At 38.3% G+C, this 18,525-nt stretch overlaps 1 protein-coding gene across 1 annotated transcript in view; it reads right to left on the reverse strand.

Annotated features, from left to right (window-relative positions):
• LOC148158417 (metabotropic glutamate receptor 4-like) overlaps window positions 1-18,239 on the reverse strand; it is a 56,045-nt gene extending 37,806 nt beyond the window's left edge. The window contains exon 1 of the mRNA XM_088007525.1: window positions 17,706-18,239. Within this exon, the coding sequence (XP_087863651.1) occupies window positions 17,706-18,239 (534 nt within the window). The remainder of the gene's footprint in view (window positions 1-17,705) is intronic.
• Between the last annotated feature and the right edge of the window lie 286 nt (window positions 18,240-18,525).

Consider the following 18,525-nt stretch of genomic DNA (forward strand, 5'->3'; position numbering starts at 1 on the left):
TCCGGCTTGTTTCTTGCTTCTGTGTCTTGCTTATTCATGTCATTAAATATGTCAACCAACTGCTTTAATTAAATGTGAATGCAGCTTAGCCTTAGGCACAATTCGCATGGATATTCTCTCTTTCTCTGCGTGGACACCTAACAAAATCCCCTGAGAAGTCTAATATTTATGAACCAGAAAGAGGAATTAGCAGGCAGGACAACCCATTTTGATTGTAATGAGCATTTTTATAACAAGCAAATTATACCCTGATTGTTGTCATAGAGAGATGAAAAGTTATCAGTGGGGGACATCTGTTCTAATATTTGACATCCAGGCCCTTGCTCTGCTGAATGTGTCTGTATAAACAGTCCTGCCGGTGTAAAAGGAGATGGACAAATCCGTAACACCATTGAATAATTCAAAGCACTCTGCTGTCCATTCATCCTGCCAGCTTTTAAAGCCTTTGACTCCCCTATTGATTTCTGTGCTTTGGCTGCACCCAATTGAATGCGTATTGAATGACTAAAATCAAATGAAGATTGCTGTGGAAACATGTTTAGGCATTTGAACAATGCGGCGAAGGAAACTTTTTTTGGAGGGACAAAGTAGAGCATCTCCCGTGAGTTACTAAGGCCAAACAGAATCTAGGGTAATTTTTATCCATCTGTTTTATATTATAGGTTTTGAGTCCATTCCAACATCCCCCAAGTCCTTTAAAGAAACTGATTAGAAGCATTTAATTATCTATTACAAAGCTATTAAGAGAGTGTCCAAAAATAAAAAAAAGTTTTCTGTGTCAGATGAAGACAAACCTGAATCACTGTCATGTGAAGTAAGGCAAAGAATTATTCTTAATGTAGATCAGTTTCTAGACATTTTAGGTCAGGCAGCACCTACATAGTGCATCACCATGAGACATAAGGCCCATTCAATAAGGCAGGATCGCCGCTCAAATGCTTTGTGCATTATGAACACTGTTTGTCTGCCATGTCTTGGGTGGCCTTATCTTCCACGCTCCAAAGCATTTTAATTGCCATCAACTAGCTGTGCTGAACTGCACAAAAGGCAATGCAAATCACATTTCATTTGCATAGATTGCTTAATCAAATTAGAACTCTTCCCATGGAGGCAGATTCAGGAGGATTTTCTGGCAACCCTGTCTCTACAGTTGAAAACACTGATGTAAACAAGTAATTGAGAGCCCACTCTTATTGGCTCGACTCACGTAATCCGAACCGATACTTTGCCTAAAATCGAATGTTCTCACACAGCGATCTCATAACATACAAGCAACACAGCAGCGGCCTCTAAATGTAGGACTTCTCCAGGGCTTAGGAAGGGAAACAAATGCACTTCTCTGCAAACCCCAATAGCTAGATTTTTTTAAAATATTTTATCACTCCTCTTTCCAGCTTAACTTGCAGAAAAGAGAAGTGGGGCAGGGAAAAGCACTGATAGCTCATGCAGCGTGCAGCAGTTATGAGACAACAGAGTGGGCTGAGTGAGTGAGCCTGCAGTCTCTCCCGCTCAAAATCAAGCCGTGCCCAGCTTATGCCTGTGAGCGGTGCAGGCTGATTGCCAGAGTGTTTCAATCTAGTCATTCCTCTGTGTGCTTTGACACTGATGCCAGCAGACGGCTAACTTCTCCAAGTGAAAGCAAACCAGGCTTTTCACCTTAGGCAGGCCTTTGAAGTTTGGGAACCTGGAAGAGGGTAAGCAAAGAAACACGGATCTAATTCTTGTGATAGAGTCTGATAGCAGCGAAAGCCTTTTATAATAATAAGCGCGTGCAAACTGTGCAAAATTTGTTGTGGCGCTGTTTTGAGGTTACAACTAATTGGTGTACCAAATCTGTTTTAGTTTGCAGCATTCAGAGAAATAATGTAATAGTCAAGAAAAGTGGTTATACTTGGAAGTAGAAACGTCTTTGTCTGACAAGGCAGCAATGTCAGGAATACTTGATGATTTACACAGACCTCAGAGGTGCAGATAATTGGCCTCACCTTGATGTCCCAGAATACCCACAGGATTCCTCAGGGCCTATACCACCTTGTCAATGATGCTTTTTTCTTCTCTCCTCCACTCAGCTTCACATCACAGCAGGACTGCTTTTGAATCAGAGCCTTTGTCTGGCTAACAAACTTCCTATGCATAAAACCACCTAGTGCCAGGCAAACATACTCATAACAGTATATGCTTTTCACCTTTTGCCACTTTAAAACGGCAAACCTCAGGATACAGAATCCTACCAGCGGTTGCGTACTTCACACAGTAGTTGTTAATTGTTAAGTGGGTGAGAAAAGGCAACAGTTTACAAAGGTTGTTGGATAAAATTCTTAAAAGTGTGTTGTGCACATGCAATTAAGCCTGCTGAGAGCCACCATTATCTACTAGCTGCAACAATTTAGAGGCTGATTTTGAACGAAGAATGTCTGTGAACATATATTTTTTTTATTCTTGACTAGCCAAATACATTCACTGTGTTCACATAAAGTCCCAATGAGGTACATTCAGGTTTGCAATTGTAACATGACAAAATGTTCAAGGAGCATGAATTATTTGGTAATGCACCTTCAATTTAGGTTAATTTCATCATACTGCATCTCAGGTTTCATAATACCTTTGAACTAGTGACCTTATAAATGGAGTTCAGATGTGCAGAAAACTAAACTTTTCTTGAAAGTTTGCCTGATCCAGTTTTTGCTGCCTTTTTGTTGCATTCACCTTAATCTTTGTATTGTTAAGATAACTTTATGAGCATAAATTTAGCAAACAAGCCACATTCTGGATTGTCTTGGGGCACGTGTTTTAATACTTAAATGCCTGCTTTTGTAACAGAACAAATACACGCAATTAGGCAAGTATAAGCCTAATAACACTTAATGCAAAAATTGTTTATTAACATACAAAACATTCATTTTGCCAAGTTAAGCTAAAATATGAGGCCACAGATGATAAATTAAGAGCCGCTTGGGAGCTGTGCAGCAACAGCCAGCTCTCTGAAAAAGAGCTGAACATCCCATCACTGTAATACATTGCTGAGCCATTTTTATTCATTTAAATTCTATTAGTTCAAAATGCTGCTATAGGACTACTTAGGAAAGATTTATCAGATTTATTCTCTGCAAATTTACACAGTAACACTATTTTTGGATGGCAAGGGTTGTTTTTAAAGCATTTAACAAATCAGTAGGTAAAATAAAGGTTTAAAACTGCAGCTGCACAATCACTAAAAGTGTTTATGTCAGACTCCAATGTCTCCATTAACACTGACTAGTTGATTAACTGTGAGAACAGCCCATTGGCAGGTAATGCATTCACCAAGTCAATAGTAATGGCTTTTACACAAGTGTGTCACTGGCAGCACAGGTAATCTGTTTAACACAATGAGCACGCTGTTAGAGAACAAGCGAGTTGCTAGATGCATGCTTTGGTGAGGTTAAGACTCACTTTGTTGTAAGAATTTGTGCTTTTAAGCTTTAAAATATTGAAGATTATACACTGAGTAATCCTCACTAGTATGAATTTATTGACTTAAGCAGAAACGAACATAAAAAAATACACCATTGACAGGATTCAGCTGTCCTATAAGTTTACCTGGTACACTTTAAACATCACCTACGTTCTTGTACAGTGGTGTGAAAATAAATAAAGACAAACCCATTTTACCAACAGAATTTCATTTCAGAAAAGTCAAGCTTATCCCTCACTACTTTTTTCAGATAAATATGTACATTTTCACTGTAGAAGTCACATTTTAGCTTCTTTGTCTCAAATATACCCTGGAGGAAAAAAAAAATGTCATGATGTTTTTTTTTCCCCTCCAGCTATTAAATGTAATACTTCATTAGGCACATTGGGTTGAAGATATTATGAATAGGTGACATAAACATCAACTAGACTTGTTTGGAGACAGTAAAACGAATGCATTCCTGGGAGGACAGTTATCTGTTCATACAATGCAGTCAGAAGGATTAAACCACAAAACCAGGTTATTGTTCTTCTACAGTGCTTTGTAGATTTCTGACAGAGTGGAGACTTCACAGCATGGATCAAATGTTTTTATTCTTAGCGTGAATTAATTTGTTGAACGTCTCATTTGTAGCATTCATTCCCCCGTATTGTTCAATAACAAACAAGCCCTACATGTCATCTGAATGTGTTTGGAACAAGTCCACACCCATGAACTGTTTTACTTTTTACCCACGTACTATTCTGTTTCTGTTAATACTTTACACCTTCACAGGTCTGTGGGTTTTCATTGGTTGTCACTGATATAGATGCACCAACATGTTGTCATAATGAGAACAGTAAATCAGCTTACAGATTCACTATATATATATATATATATATATATATATATATATATATATATATATATATATATATATATATGAGAGAGAAAACAGACACAATCAACTGAATTGAGTTGTTTCTCTGGACAGCTCATGTATTATTCGGTAATACTGCAGTTTTGTGACCTGGAACTATCACAGGCACACAGCAGACGCTGTGGCCCAGATCTCGATTTATGTCCCAGGTTTTATGTAAGAGCCCAGCAGGGTGAAGATCCCCACCTTGAGATTATATCACACTATATGAGTGCAATACAAAAAGCTTGAAATTAGGCACTGGAGAATCACGCTAAACATACAGGGCGTTGACAAAGTTTATTTGTTCCACATTTTATGTTACAGCCTTATTCCAAATTGTATAAAAACGCATCACTTTCCTCTAAATTCTACACACAAATCCCCAATAATGACAAGTCATTGAAGTGTTTCTGCATGGAGAGATGATGATGAATTTTGACTACTAATAACCAGAAATTCTAGTAAGTGTTATGTACGTTTTATATATGTATTTACACATATGTATATTAAAACTATAAATAAAAAAAATGTATTATGAACTGATGTTGCCCATATGTAGCACAGTTGCAGCTGGAGTACAGTGTAGGTGACCATGTTTTAATTTGTAAACAAGAGCACACTGTTCACATTTCTGAAGCACTTCAGTTATACTTTGTTACTTAAAGAAGACTTTTGACCTTAACATATTTAAACTGTTCCTTCTCTACATTCATTTTTATGCTCCACTAATCTGGAACAGACTTCCATAAAACACTCAGTTAATATAAATCAAGGCTAAAACTTCCACCTGTTTGGACTTGCATTTGATTAATAACCGGATTATTGATTTCTAGTTTCACATCAGTGCTTCCTTAATAACTACTCTTTTGTAGCAAAGAAAATAAACCTGTAAAAATAGTTGCTCATTTTTTAAGCCAACCTGAACAAAAATTAAACAATCTGAAGTTGTATTAAATTTTATAATAAAAGCAAAAAGCAGCAGTCCCCATATAAGGCACTTTGACGCTTTAAAACTACACTCTTCGTTTTGTAAACATGAGCAGCAGTACTTTCCACTGTGTGTCCTGTCTATGAACAGAAAGGCTGCCGTATCCCATGCATCTTATTGGGCAATTTAAGTGAGCCTACTTGTCTCCTCAAGACAACAAAAACATTTTCTTCAGTCAGAGGAAGCCACCTGGATGCCCTGGACAGAACATGAAACGTGGACATGTCCAAAGAAAAGAAGACATTTGGTCACCTTTGGTAGAGGTTTGGACTCATCTAAACGGAGTTTATTGTTTCAATAAATAATAATAATAATTCATTCTTAATATGTGAAATGTCCCTCATAATTAATTATTAGTAGGATACTTGTCACTTTGTAAAATTTCCCCCATTTCTGGACAATAAGTGATATTTCTATTCTATTCCGTTCTATTCTGTTCTAATTATAAGGCAGTTTTTTTATATATATATAATATATGTGATGATTGCATTAAAAATTTTTTATTTTTTTTTCTTAAAAAACAAAATTTGGTTATGTACACTGCTCAAAAAAATAAAGGGAACACTCAAATAACACATCCTAGATCTGAATGAATGAAATATTCTCATTGAATACTTTGTTCTGTACAAAGTTGAATGTGCTGACAACAAAATCACACAAAAATCATCAATGGAAATCAAATTTATTAACCAATGGAGGCCTGGATTTGGAGCCACACACAAAATTAAAGTGAAATGTTCCCTTTATTTTTTTGAGCAGTATATATGTTTGGAAGAAGTCCAATGTAGTATATATGGAGCTATATTTTATCTATGTATGTCTATATAAATATACCAGACTTTCCAAAAAACCAGGCTCATTATTGAAGAAAAAACAATGTAAAGAAAGCAGCAGCCTGTTCACACATCAAACGTGCCTTATCAGCAGAAAAAGAAAGACATCCTCATTAGGCTGCTGCTGTTTCCTTTGGGTAATTTAGAGAGAACAGAGGTGCCTAAATGCCACACTGGTGTTTACTTAGGAAGAAGAGGCTGGGGTCATTTGATCAGCTGGCTGAAAACAGCTTGTTGATAAGAATGCTGTGCTGCATGATGGCCCTCCCACAACGCATACCTAAGACAGTTTGGCTCTTCAACTGCAACAGCTGACATCTCCATGGTTGTATCAGCTCCTCATCAACTTTCACCTCCAATGCTCTCAGGTATTTTTACTCAGGTAAATGGTACGAGTATTTAGGTACATTGGAAACAGTAGGGACGCCACTCACATGCACACTGTTGAGAAAATAAATTTAAAATAAGCTAGTTTTAAAACTTAACATGTCTTGATTCAAATGGCCTAATTGTAGTTTTAAAATCAGTAACGTATTCTGGCTTTTTGACCTTTATTTTACCTGTAGTTACAGCAGATGGTTTGCTAGGATAGTTTGAACTGCCTTTTGTCTGTGTGGGAAAACAATACAGTAGAAGTTCTAGCTTTTCACACTCATCTGTGAAAAGCCGTAAACATGGCAGGAGTTCCTGGCTTGACAGAGGGTCAGAGATAGCTCCTGGTTGGATGAGCAAAGATACGCCTTATTTGAATAAATTAAAGATAAGACTACGCCTTCACTATAAATCTTTCTACACAGAAGTAACAAATTAGATTTGCTCTTGCAATTCTCCAAAGACGTCTTTGGACGCCTTTGCTTTTCTTGCTTTCTTTCTTTCCTTCTTCTTCTTTCCATTTATGTCAGGTAAACGAATGTATGTCTCTGTTGTTCTGCAGTTTCTGTTGTAATTTTATGCGTTGTCTTCTATTGGATTAAACTCTATAATTCTGTGACGTCAACACGCATTGTTGTTTTCCTTGTGGCCACACGCGGCCCGCCGAGAGGACCTGGGATCCAAGAGGAAGAGAGAGCCAGACTTTTTCCAAAATGAATTAATAGAGAAACTCTTCCTTAACAACACACAGTCAGATGATGAATGCATCACCTACAGTTGATCTCCATTTTAAAATGGGGGACGCTTTCATTGCTTTGTGTTAGGAGCCACAATGCAATATTTCTGAATGTACAGCAATAATTGCTGGTAATGATCAGTACAGTGAAAAATAAGCATTTGTAAGTGGAACTTTAAAGTTTTGTACATAAAAAAGCTCGTGAGACTTTCTCACTGACTGTAACATCACAGTATCATGAGCATAAAAGCATAACAGTTGAATATTTATTCAATTCAGAAAATTTGATACATTCACTTGTCTTTGTGAAGGGAAGCACGCCTAATGGTTTAAGTGTACCGTCACTGTTCTTTGGTGCACTTCAGAAGGCTTCAGGGAGTTGGTGTACGGAAGCAGAACAATGTACCACTGTACTGAGTACTTTAAGAACTCCTTACTAATTTAAGGGTGAGTGCACTTTTTCAGAAAAGCTCCTGCATTTGCTTCTAAACTAAAAAAATTGCAATATTGCTCTCCCTGTTTAAAAATATTATATTTTAAAATAGGTCATAAAAATATCAAATACAATTCTGCAAACAATTGCATTGTTTGTCCTTTTCACAATCCCAGTTCTTGTATAAAAACTGTTTTCTGTGGTATTTTGAATTTTACCTCTTCTATGGCTATGTTATATTTCAACTGCCCTTTGTGCATGAAATGGAAGAAGATATACAATATGTTTCTGCCATTCTTGTGCAAAAACTGGGACACTTGTTAGGACTATTACTTGAAAGCACTGCAAAAACAAAATTAACTCTTGACCCGGTTCTCTTCAGTTCAAAATTGCATATTGAGTTCCTGTTTTTGTGGAACATCTCAAAGGCCTCTGTGTGACACAGCAGTGACTCACAAGAGGCTCCATGTCGTCTTGTGCTGGAGGGTTGGATAATGTCCGAGCTGCTCGCCCTGTGGGCGACGAAAGTCCCTCTATCCCCTCTTCCTGTAGTGCCGGCTGAAGAAGATGCTGCTTGGTATTCAGCTGACGGCACGGCTCTTTTATGTTCTTGCGCTACTTTATGATGCCTCTATGAAAATTTTATTATATTGACCTTTTCTCGCCCATATGTTTTATGTTTATTTGTCAAGAAAAGTGCACAGAAGCTGTTGGAGTGAAATTAAAAAATACCAGAGCTGTTTCTTTGCTCATTTTTTCCCAGTAGCTGACACCGTCACTTTGACCGCCCAAAGTAAAAAAAAAAATTACTGCCCCGCAATCAATAAAAAACCATTGATTAGTGTAAACCTAAAACTGTTTGAGCCACCCTGGGATTCCTCTCTCCTCATCTTTGAGTCTTCAAACCTTTGTTAGCATCTAAGTAGATTTTGAGCAGCACAGCCTCACACGGCAGGACACTGATGGATTGCCGAGTTGATGGAGAGATTTTGCAGGTGAGACAGCTCCAAGCCTTTTATCCAATGCACTTTCCAGGAAAACCATTTGATAGCTTGCTCTTTGCTGTTTGTTCTTGTGAAGATGGGAGCTTTGTAAACTTTAATAGAGGAGTCGGCGAAGGGGACCCAGAGGCACGTCTAGTTGTAAGGAATTGGGAGATAGGGGGAAAGTGACAGCTCCAACATAGATAACATAAGCTAACCCTGTCGGTGTTTATTTTCTGCGTTTTGTTGTTGCTCTCGGCTTTTGGAACACCAACAATCGCAGGCAATGAAATCACATCTTTCAAAATGGGAAAAGCGTCCCTGTCTTCCTCCTAACAGCAGTTCCTCAACAGGCCTATTAGAACTTACTAATTAAATGGCAATAATTAATTCAAGTAAAACCTAACCTTGATAAAAAAAAAAAATAAAAAAAAAGATTCACAGCCGCACAGTGGCTTTTTGTCACCACGCCTGGTGATTACCACCAGCAGCCATTTAAATTGTCCAAAGAGAAATATGCACAGAGCGGAGCGTTGGCAGGGTGGGGGGATGGGGGAAGGTAAGAGTAAAACACTTTCAGAAATGAAAGGCAATGATCTGGACAACCTTAACTCATAACTGTTCAGGGAATTGGCTACGGTTTCAGGTGGGCGAAGTGAGATGAGTCAGAACTAATCCTAAGGTGAAGGAGCCGCTTCTCTTTTGCTGAACCACGGCAGGCAGGGGACGCCGGCAATATGGGGTCGAGAAACACAGCTTAAGCCTCTCTGTGCTTGTAGAAGTCACGTCAAGGGACACCGATACAACCATGTAGTCACTGGTCTGTAAACGGCAACAACAAATGCTCAGTGCTCGTTATCTAGACATTTGATGCGTCTCTGTCTTTTTCTCCAGTCATTTGCCTATTCAGAAGCAGGGAACTCAGTCCATGCGATTTGTTGGGCATGGATGAGTTTAAGGCCAATGTGCAGCTAGAATGAGCTGTATGCAATAAATTACACTTGGGGCAGGAATGGAGTGAGCTCAGTTGGACCCAGTTCCTTCTTACAAACCCACCTCTCTTCAATTACCACCCGGGTCTGAGGGAACAAGGCTCTGTTCGGGTGATGGCACACACCTTGGGAACTGTCCATGTGTGATGGAGCACTAACAAGCAGGAGTTACAGTCGCATGTGGCCAATACATGTGATACTGTTATTTTCAGTGAAAAGTTATCTGACCATAGGTCACTATACACGTCCTTACAAAAATATTCACACCATTTGAATTATTTCACACGGTGTCATCTTACATACATTTTTTACGTTATAGACAGAGCATATTTGTAAAGTTGAAGAAAAATTACACATTGGGTTCAAATATGTTTATGAACAAAAATAGTGAAAATATGGTTATCTAGACAATTACTTTTTTTTGCAGATTAACTTTTTTGCAATATAGCTCACTCTCAATCAGATTGGATGAAGATTGCCTGAACTAAACAGCTATTGTCCCGTCTAGCAGATTTTCTAATTAGGTCATTCTTTATTTAGCTCCATCCATGTTTCTATCAAACCAACCAGCGTTCCTGTCAAGGCTGAACAAAAACATCAAAGATTTAAGCTGCCACCACCATATTTCACCCAGTAGAACGTATGTAAAAGGCGATGTTTATTTTAAATTTTCTGCAACACAATATTTTTCTCCCCAGACCAAAAAGTTCAATTTGTTTCAGGCAACATTTGTGAATGCATGGCTGAGAGACAAATTCTCCAGAATTACCAGCAGGAGCCTCTTTGGCTACTGTTCTGACTGGGCTGCATACTACTTGGTCTTCGGCATGCTGTTCATTCAATAAGGTTTAAAAATAAACCTTTGATTCCATCAGTAGCATGTAAGTTATTCTTAACCATTTAGGGTCGTACATCATGTCTTAAACTGTAGCTCACAGCAGTAATCTATCAAAGAAAGGATTTCTAAACGCTGGAGTAAAATACAAAAAATAAAACAAAAACAAAAAAAAAACCCTGTCCAAAGACAGTGTACTTTTTTTTCTTGCCCAACAAACAGTAGATCTAGTAACTAAATGGTTGGTGCAATAAATCTTTTGGTAGAAACAGAACAAAATATTTCCTTTGGGAGTTGGTGGGGGGAAAAGCAAGCCAAAAGAAGAACAATTTCAGGTCACCTGTAAAGACTGAGCCGAGCAAAACGGAATGTTTCTTCAATTCTATAACTGCTCTATCTGGGCAACGGTCTTCTGGTACTCTTCCAGAGAATACAACTAATTTGAGCAATATTCTAAGTGACTAATGCACAGGATTGCCTTTATGGCTGGATGAGTGGATGGATCATTAACAACTGAATACAAAAACCATATGTGAGCCTATTTTGAGTGCCTGTGAGGCTTTCAATATGTCTTCTCGGTAGATTGTTGCAATAATCCTATAAAAGATCTGTCTCAACATGGTGAAAGGCTGAGGGGGAGATGGACATTTTGCCTGAGGGGATTGTTCCTCTGCTGCGAGGTCTCTGCTTCACAGACAGCACACCAGACAATCAGTTACTGTCTTTTTTTTCTTTCACTCTTCCTATCTTTCTTCAATCTTTCTGCAGTTCCAACGTCTCTTTTCCCCGTTTCGCCAACTGACCGGACCTTCTTGTACCTAATTTAGAAAGCAGCTGTGTGGTAGTTACCCAAGCTACTCCTTTCTTTGTCTGAAAGCTTGTGATTGCCTCAGCAAGTCGGCTTTGATACCTGTAACATTGCGCACACCTTCTGCAGTTTTCTCCCTGCAGCAGCAATAACCCAGCTCAGGCCAGTCATGTGTAGTTGTTTTCAGAGATGGATAAGCGATACAATCAAAAGCCCAAGGCTTTAATTATGCTTTCTGTCTCGAGTATCATAAGCAACCAAGCACTCATTACCTCAAAGTGCTGATGCACTTCGTCTTCACTTACAAAGCAGTGCTAGGGTCCAGCTGATGAAGACAGACCATCACCCAGACGCAGTGACGAGGCAACGCAGAGCAGAAGCTTTCAACCCCAATCCCTTGGCATATATTACATAATAGGCTAGTAAAATATTCATGGCACACCATGGGGATGGAATCCTGGCTGCTCTGAACTGCTGAGCAAACATTTCTCCCTGAGCCACACAAACGCAGTGTGGAAGATAAGGTAAAACCCAGGAGGAAGGAGCTGAAAACCTTTTACAAATGTTAAGATGGCAAAATTATGCAGGCGATATGTTATGGTAAATCAGGTAAATATAAAAACATGATGGAAAAAAATACATAAGGTAAGTGAACAGAACAGAAACAACACATATGCTGAAATATATATAAATTCAGCAGCAGCTTCTAACCAGCTCACAGAGACGCATCTTAATTGATCAGAATAACAAAACAAGGTTATTCAATTCATAAGTTGATATTATTGATTCACTACATACAGTGATATGTTTGGAGCCACCGTTTCCAATCATTTTTACAATTATGGCTTACAGCTAATGGAAACTCAAAATTCAATGGAAACTCAAAATTCAGTTGCTCGGAAGATTAAAACATTACATAAGACCAATTAAAGGGGATTTTGAATATAGAAATATAATTTTATGTCTTGGCCTAGGAAATCCAAAAGAGTTGTTTAGTGGAGTCGTTGGCAGGAGGATATGTCACAAAAGGTCAGCATTTTAAAGAAGCTGGCTGTTAACGGGGTGCTGTACTCTGCTCAGTAATAGAAAGTTTGATTGGAAAGACATGACCTACAACGGTTGTAATCCTTTTGTTAAGCCAATTCTGAACCAGTTATGATATTAGTAGCATATTTTCTTCAGCTAACTAGAAAAGGGATCGGGATCCAAATTGCTTGCGATCCTCTGTGAAGTTTCCAATGATTTGGAAAGTCATGTTATCTGCTTCTATTGGTTCTTTTTTTTTTTTAAAGCCCTACATCCCTGCAGCTTTCTATTAGGGAATAGCAGAGAATTTTTTTATCTGATTTCATTTTCATACAGGACTTTTCGCCTTCTCGCGCTATATGAAGTACCAGATGTTAATTACTATATTATCACTGAGCTAAACTTACCAAATCACATTAATAAATCAATTCAGTATTGTCAAAAGGCAATGAGAGACACCAGACCCAACAATGGAGTTAAGCCTGGAAGCTGCTATTAGCAACCTGGGTTTCCTTAACACCTCGGCAGTGTTAGAAACCACGCTGCAGTGGTGAGGTAATTAAGAGCCACAACAAAGGATTGAGAGCATATAATGTTCTCTCCGTGGACATAGGTAGCAATAGATAGACATTTCTGCATTAAAAATTATTTAAGTAATCTTCTAACTTTCTGAATTGGGATGTACCTCTGTTTCGATGCTGCCATAAAAATACATAGCATCTTTAGCCTATAATTAGGGATTGACAGAAATATATCCCATTAAGTTTCTGTTTGGACTTTTTCAGCACTTTAGTCAACAAAATGTTGTTTATGTGGTTTATAGACAACATTTTGACTTACAAGATCAGAGTTTTCACAGAACCCCCCACCCAGCCCCCCACACTACCCCCCAAATGCGTTTATTATCCTTCCTACTGGCTTAAACACTCTACTGTTCTACAGGGTGAATTTTTTTTTTTTTTTTAAAACAAGACTGTATATAATCTGTTTGTCAACCTTTTCAGTGATTACCTCCATTTCTCCCTATGCCTCTGGAAAAGTGCCAGAAAATGAGTATAATTTTCCTCCCTGGAGTTTCTGTATTTCCATCAGCAGGGAAAATGAAAACCTGGCCAACTTAATGACCAAATCATGATAAGATCTGTCTAATTTGCATTTTAACAATGGTACAATAGCAAAATATCTTGGCGTTTCTTATTTTTGTAATTATTTAGTCTTGCAAATGGATGCTTTGCCCTGAAGCGTTGCCACACACTTGCAGTACTGTTTGGGTTTCAAGGAAGAAAAAAAAGATCAGCAAATTATCTATTGGTCTTAGATCCTTGCTTTTAGCAAGATTTACCTGATCTGACAAAATATTAGTGTAATTATACCAAATAAGATTTCACATAACGCAGTCAAGTAAATGCAAATTTAATGCAGGGAAAACAGGATGATGGATAGCAACATTAGCCATGCTGTGAATACTGAATGAATTTTATTCAACAATAGGCTCTAACATTTCTTTTAAAGTAGATTTTCATGAATATCCAACATCATCTTGTGTTGGTGGAGTCAAGTGTTGAGATTATTTAAAATATAAGCCCTGAGTTATTCCTTTCACTTGGGGCTACTTTCTGGGGTCCATACAAATCACATTTCCATGGCTTCTTGTTTTCCTATCAGTGTGATTCAGAGGAAATTGTTCTGCCTGTCGAGTGCAGCATATAAGATGAGGAGTAGAGGCTTTTAAGGGTTACATGGTCTCTGTAGTGTGTATTTAATATACCAGAAACATGATGTAAGTATCATAAAACCAAAGCATCATCATTTTTATAACCAAAAGTTCTTCTTTTTTTGTCTGTGGTGGTGGGTAAAGTGAATTGTGTTCTCTAAAGCTCTGATGATGGACATTTATGACACTTCTGTCAAATCTTTTGTCAGACTGTGTCTGAATTAGCAGCTTATTTTCAGATTTATTTGTCACATCCGATCAAGCCTTTCAGCTAACTTACAGCAAGAATTAAATGGTACTTTGACGTGTTACTCTTGTCCATTGTCAAATGCAATACAGGGATTTAACATTTTTAAACTTCACTAAATAAAACTTGGCCTTTCCATTTTAATAGTATAATATATTGCTGTTTGAATTGGATTTTTGTGCAGTTTATATGTTTCGTTTTTCATTTGGGGATTATTTTTTGGAGGAGAGGAGTTAGCTCAACCCTCCTGCTTAAAAAGCCTTGCCACCATATGCTGTCCATTATGTAGAATATTTAACTCTAAAGGCCTGAGGTGTATTCTGAGATTGTGTGTCTACCTTGTCACAGGGTTTTAGAGTTTCTGAAATCTGTGTCGGGGCTATTTTTGTGGTCAGTCTTGCCCCTTGTCACCACCTTAAAAAGAACACTGGTGATGCAACTGCGTTGTTGCTTTTCAGTGTTTTTGTATAAAGAGTCTTATAGGCAGATTTTTAGATGCCTGAGTAAAAAGAAACTTTCAGTGGGGTATGAGTATATGTAAGAGAAGACTTGACATGTATCACAGACTGAACTATCAAACTCGTGTTTTCAGCCAGATATTTTTCCTCGCACAGCTCTGCACTAAGTGACAGTTCCCATGTGTGATATACCGCCAACTTCTTTTTTGCTTCTTGTTGAAGATAATTAGACTGTGCATTCCCATGATGGCAGGGATTGCGTGACGAGTTTGAGCATGCTGCTAGAAAAAAGACAAGCATAAATAGTTCATCCTGTGATTTCGGAATAAGCAATAAGGATGTGAGGGCGCAGAACTCATTCTCACCTACATGTGACATATCAGTCGGGCTTTTCTGCAATGCACCTGTAGCAATTCACCTCCCTGCTCTCTCTTGAGCTGTAAGTTGGCCCTTGAATGGCAACAGAATTGAATCAATGTCACAGCAGGTGATTCAAGTCTTTCCTCTATAGGGCCCTTTGGGAAGTAGAAGCTTGCATGAATAGAGCAAATGGTTACACATTGTGCTGTTTGTTGTTGCTCACCAGTAGAAGCTTTGAGTATTCTCTCTTGTTTGGGCTTTTTCACTAGATTCTCAACCAAAAAGTGATCCTTTTTACTGATCTTGAGCACTCAAAGACATTCATTGTGGATAAACAATGTTCACCAGTTTGTTTGTTTGTTTGTTTTTTTGGGGGGGGTTGTTTTTTTAAGTTTCGGATGAAAATGAATCAAAAAAGTTGACTATTTCATTTGCTAAGTTTGCTTATATACAGTTGCATTAGATTAATTGACCAAAATGGATAAATGTGGGGGGGTAGGGGGGGAGCATGGGAGTCAAACAACAAGCACAAAAAACACATCAAAAATTAGCCAAACAGTAACAATATCACATTTGGTAGACCTCAGACAGAAAATTGCCCTTTACCTCAAATTCAAATTACTATCCAATGCACAAATGTAAAAGCTTTCCCATTCTACCTGTATTTCACTATAATGATGATTATTGTGACAAGAACTGTAATTTAAAGTGCAAGAAATCTGTAATTTCTGCTTTGATTCTAACCAGCATTGTTACCCACATCTGCATGGCTTTTCACCAACTGTACCATCAGAATAGCATATATTATAGTGCAATGGGTCACAGTTTCCTGCATATAATCAATCCAAGTTTTTCTAATGAGGGTTAAACTGCAGTACACTAACTGTCAAAGCACTGTTTCAAGAACAAATACAGGCACACCCAGTATTTGCACAACTCTCAAACTCAGTCTGTCCACAGTTTTCTTACATGTGGCTGACTCTAAAACGTCACTTCATGTTAATGCTGAATCTGTGGTGATGTAAGAGCAATACAAATCCTGATGCACATTTAAACAGAAGTGTGATGATTTGTGGGTAAGAAGTTGGACCAAAATGCAAGCTGGAATCCAGAAGTAAATGATGAAATACGTTTTAATAAGGAATTCAAAGCTCAACTTCCAAAACTGGGGACGACGACACCAGACGCCAGGGAATAAACAGTATGGGAAACATGAGGCAAGTGGAAGGAACCAGCATGAAATGAGTAAAAGAGAGGAGGTTAAATACTAGGTGGCATGGTTGGTGGAACAATGGACAGACTAATTACAAACTGAACTCAGGTGTGAGGGAAGAGCAGAAGGCAAGCTGAGGGACAGAGAGATGCCACAGGGGAGCAGGAGGAGAAAACACTAACAAGGGGGCTAGACAAAAATAAATCTAACCGCAAGAATAAATAAACAAGAAATAAATAATAGTGGTGATCTGAACAAAATAACTAGGACAAGTCTAACTAAACTAAAATAGAAACAAGGCTGATTTAATCAAACCTTAGATCAGGCAAAAACACAGACAACAAATAACCAAAACTAAAAACCCAGAAGAAGTAAACATACCAAGAAGCTTTTACAAGTGTGATTTTTTCTCACATGATTTTGGGAAACAGGACTCCCACCTCACTCCTTCATTGTGACATGCTCCCCCTGCATGTCACACCAAGACCGTGGTAGGGTTGAATAAAACATCTATAGACATCAGCAGACATTTTGCATTGACATAAAACACATCAAAGTGTAAAAGGACCCATTTTCTTACCTGATAAACTTGTGTTGGTGTTGACCTTTGACACCCTTTTGATCTGTCTTAATGAAAAGATTCAGGGTATTTCTTTTCCTCACCAATATTTCCTGCTAAAATTATTTTAGTAGTAAAAGTACTCACTGTATTGTTCTTACTTCACAATGTGTCACTCAGACATCCATTGAATTCACCCGTTTCTAATAAAAATGTATTTTTGCCATGAAAACACCTCCTGTCTGTGACAATGACAAGCTCCCAAATAATGTAGTAACACATGCTACATCTGAGATACAGGGTGAAGCATATCTGCTTAGAGTGTGACTTGAAAGATTGTTTTTTTTGTCAGAAAATTCAATTTCAAACCTACATATTGACATTAAAAGTATTAAAACATATTGTTTTTTTTCTTAAACTAAAGATGTACCTTTAAAAATTATACCGTTATAATTTTAATGTATCAATATATTGAAAGAGTATTGTTCAAAAACATGTTATGGATTAATTTTAAATATACTTCCTCAGATTTCATAAAAAAAAAAAAAAGATCTTGCTGATCTTTATAGACACACTTATTTATGTTTTTAGTTTCTAACTGGGTGGTCACCAATCAGATAAAAAAAAACGCCTAATTCCAGCTACCAGCTAATTCCTATATGAAAGCCAGGCTTTCATAAAGTTGTGAAAACACACTGTAAATTACGTATGTAGATTTGTGAAACAATTCAGCACTGAAAATACCACAAGAAAATGCAGGAAAAGCAAAAGGCTTAAACGACAGAAAACTGACCTTAAACAGCCGCAAAATGTTGGCTACCATGATTGACACGGAGCTGGCGGAGGCACCAATCACTCCAACCACTCTCTCGGGCTTAGTGATGATGGGTGGCCCTCCGCTGAGACACTTGACATCAGTCGAGTCCTTCTCAATCAATGCCTGGACAAATGTCAGCGACTGTTCCAGAGCATGGGTGTCCCGAGAGCACGTGTCTAGGATGCGGGCCCCCAGAGTGATATTAGGCAGCAGCTCGTTGTCGTTATTAATACGATCCAGGGCAAACAACATGGCCTCCAGCCTATGGATCCCTTTCTCCTTCTTTAGCTCTCCGCAGGCTTTGCCGTCATTCCCTCTTGCATGGACAGGGAAAAGTCCACCCAGAGATATGTCTCCGTCGATGCGTATTGAGTTGAGGTGTGTGTGGCCTGGCATTTTGGGCTTCGCTGCTGAGGTGATCAAACGGCAACAACACAGAAGCAAGAGCCAGCGGAGAACCTTTCTGTGGCAACCGTTCCGCAGTGTCTCAAAGCCTCCTTGTAGAGTCATAATGAAAGGCTAAATCTGCATTCAAATACAAATTCAATTCCTTTGAAAATGACAGAGGCGTTCATACATACACCCCACACACACATAAAAATGTCCTGTAGGTTAGCTGCAATGCTTTTCAGGGTGCAGTTGTCTTCAAAAGTCTCGCCTCATGGTTTCTTGCTCTGACACAAAGTCAGTAGCTCTAATTATGTCGCTTCGCTCTGTTTATCTACTTCCTTTTCTTCCCTCTTTGTGTTTTAGTCTGTGCTTGCACCTGAGAGTGGAGGATACACGCAAGCAACTA

Source organism: Poecilia mexicana, unplaced genomic scaffold (assembly GCF_051168715.1).
Source record: "Poecilia mexicana isolate PSO_F unplaced genomic scaffold, ASM5116871v1 scaffold_7, whole genome shotgun sequence".
In the NCBI taxonomy this organism is placed as follows: Eukaryota; Metazoa; Chordata; class Actinopteri; order Cyprinodontiformes; family Poeciliidae; genus Poecilia; species Poecilia mexicana.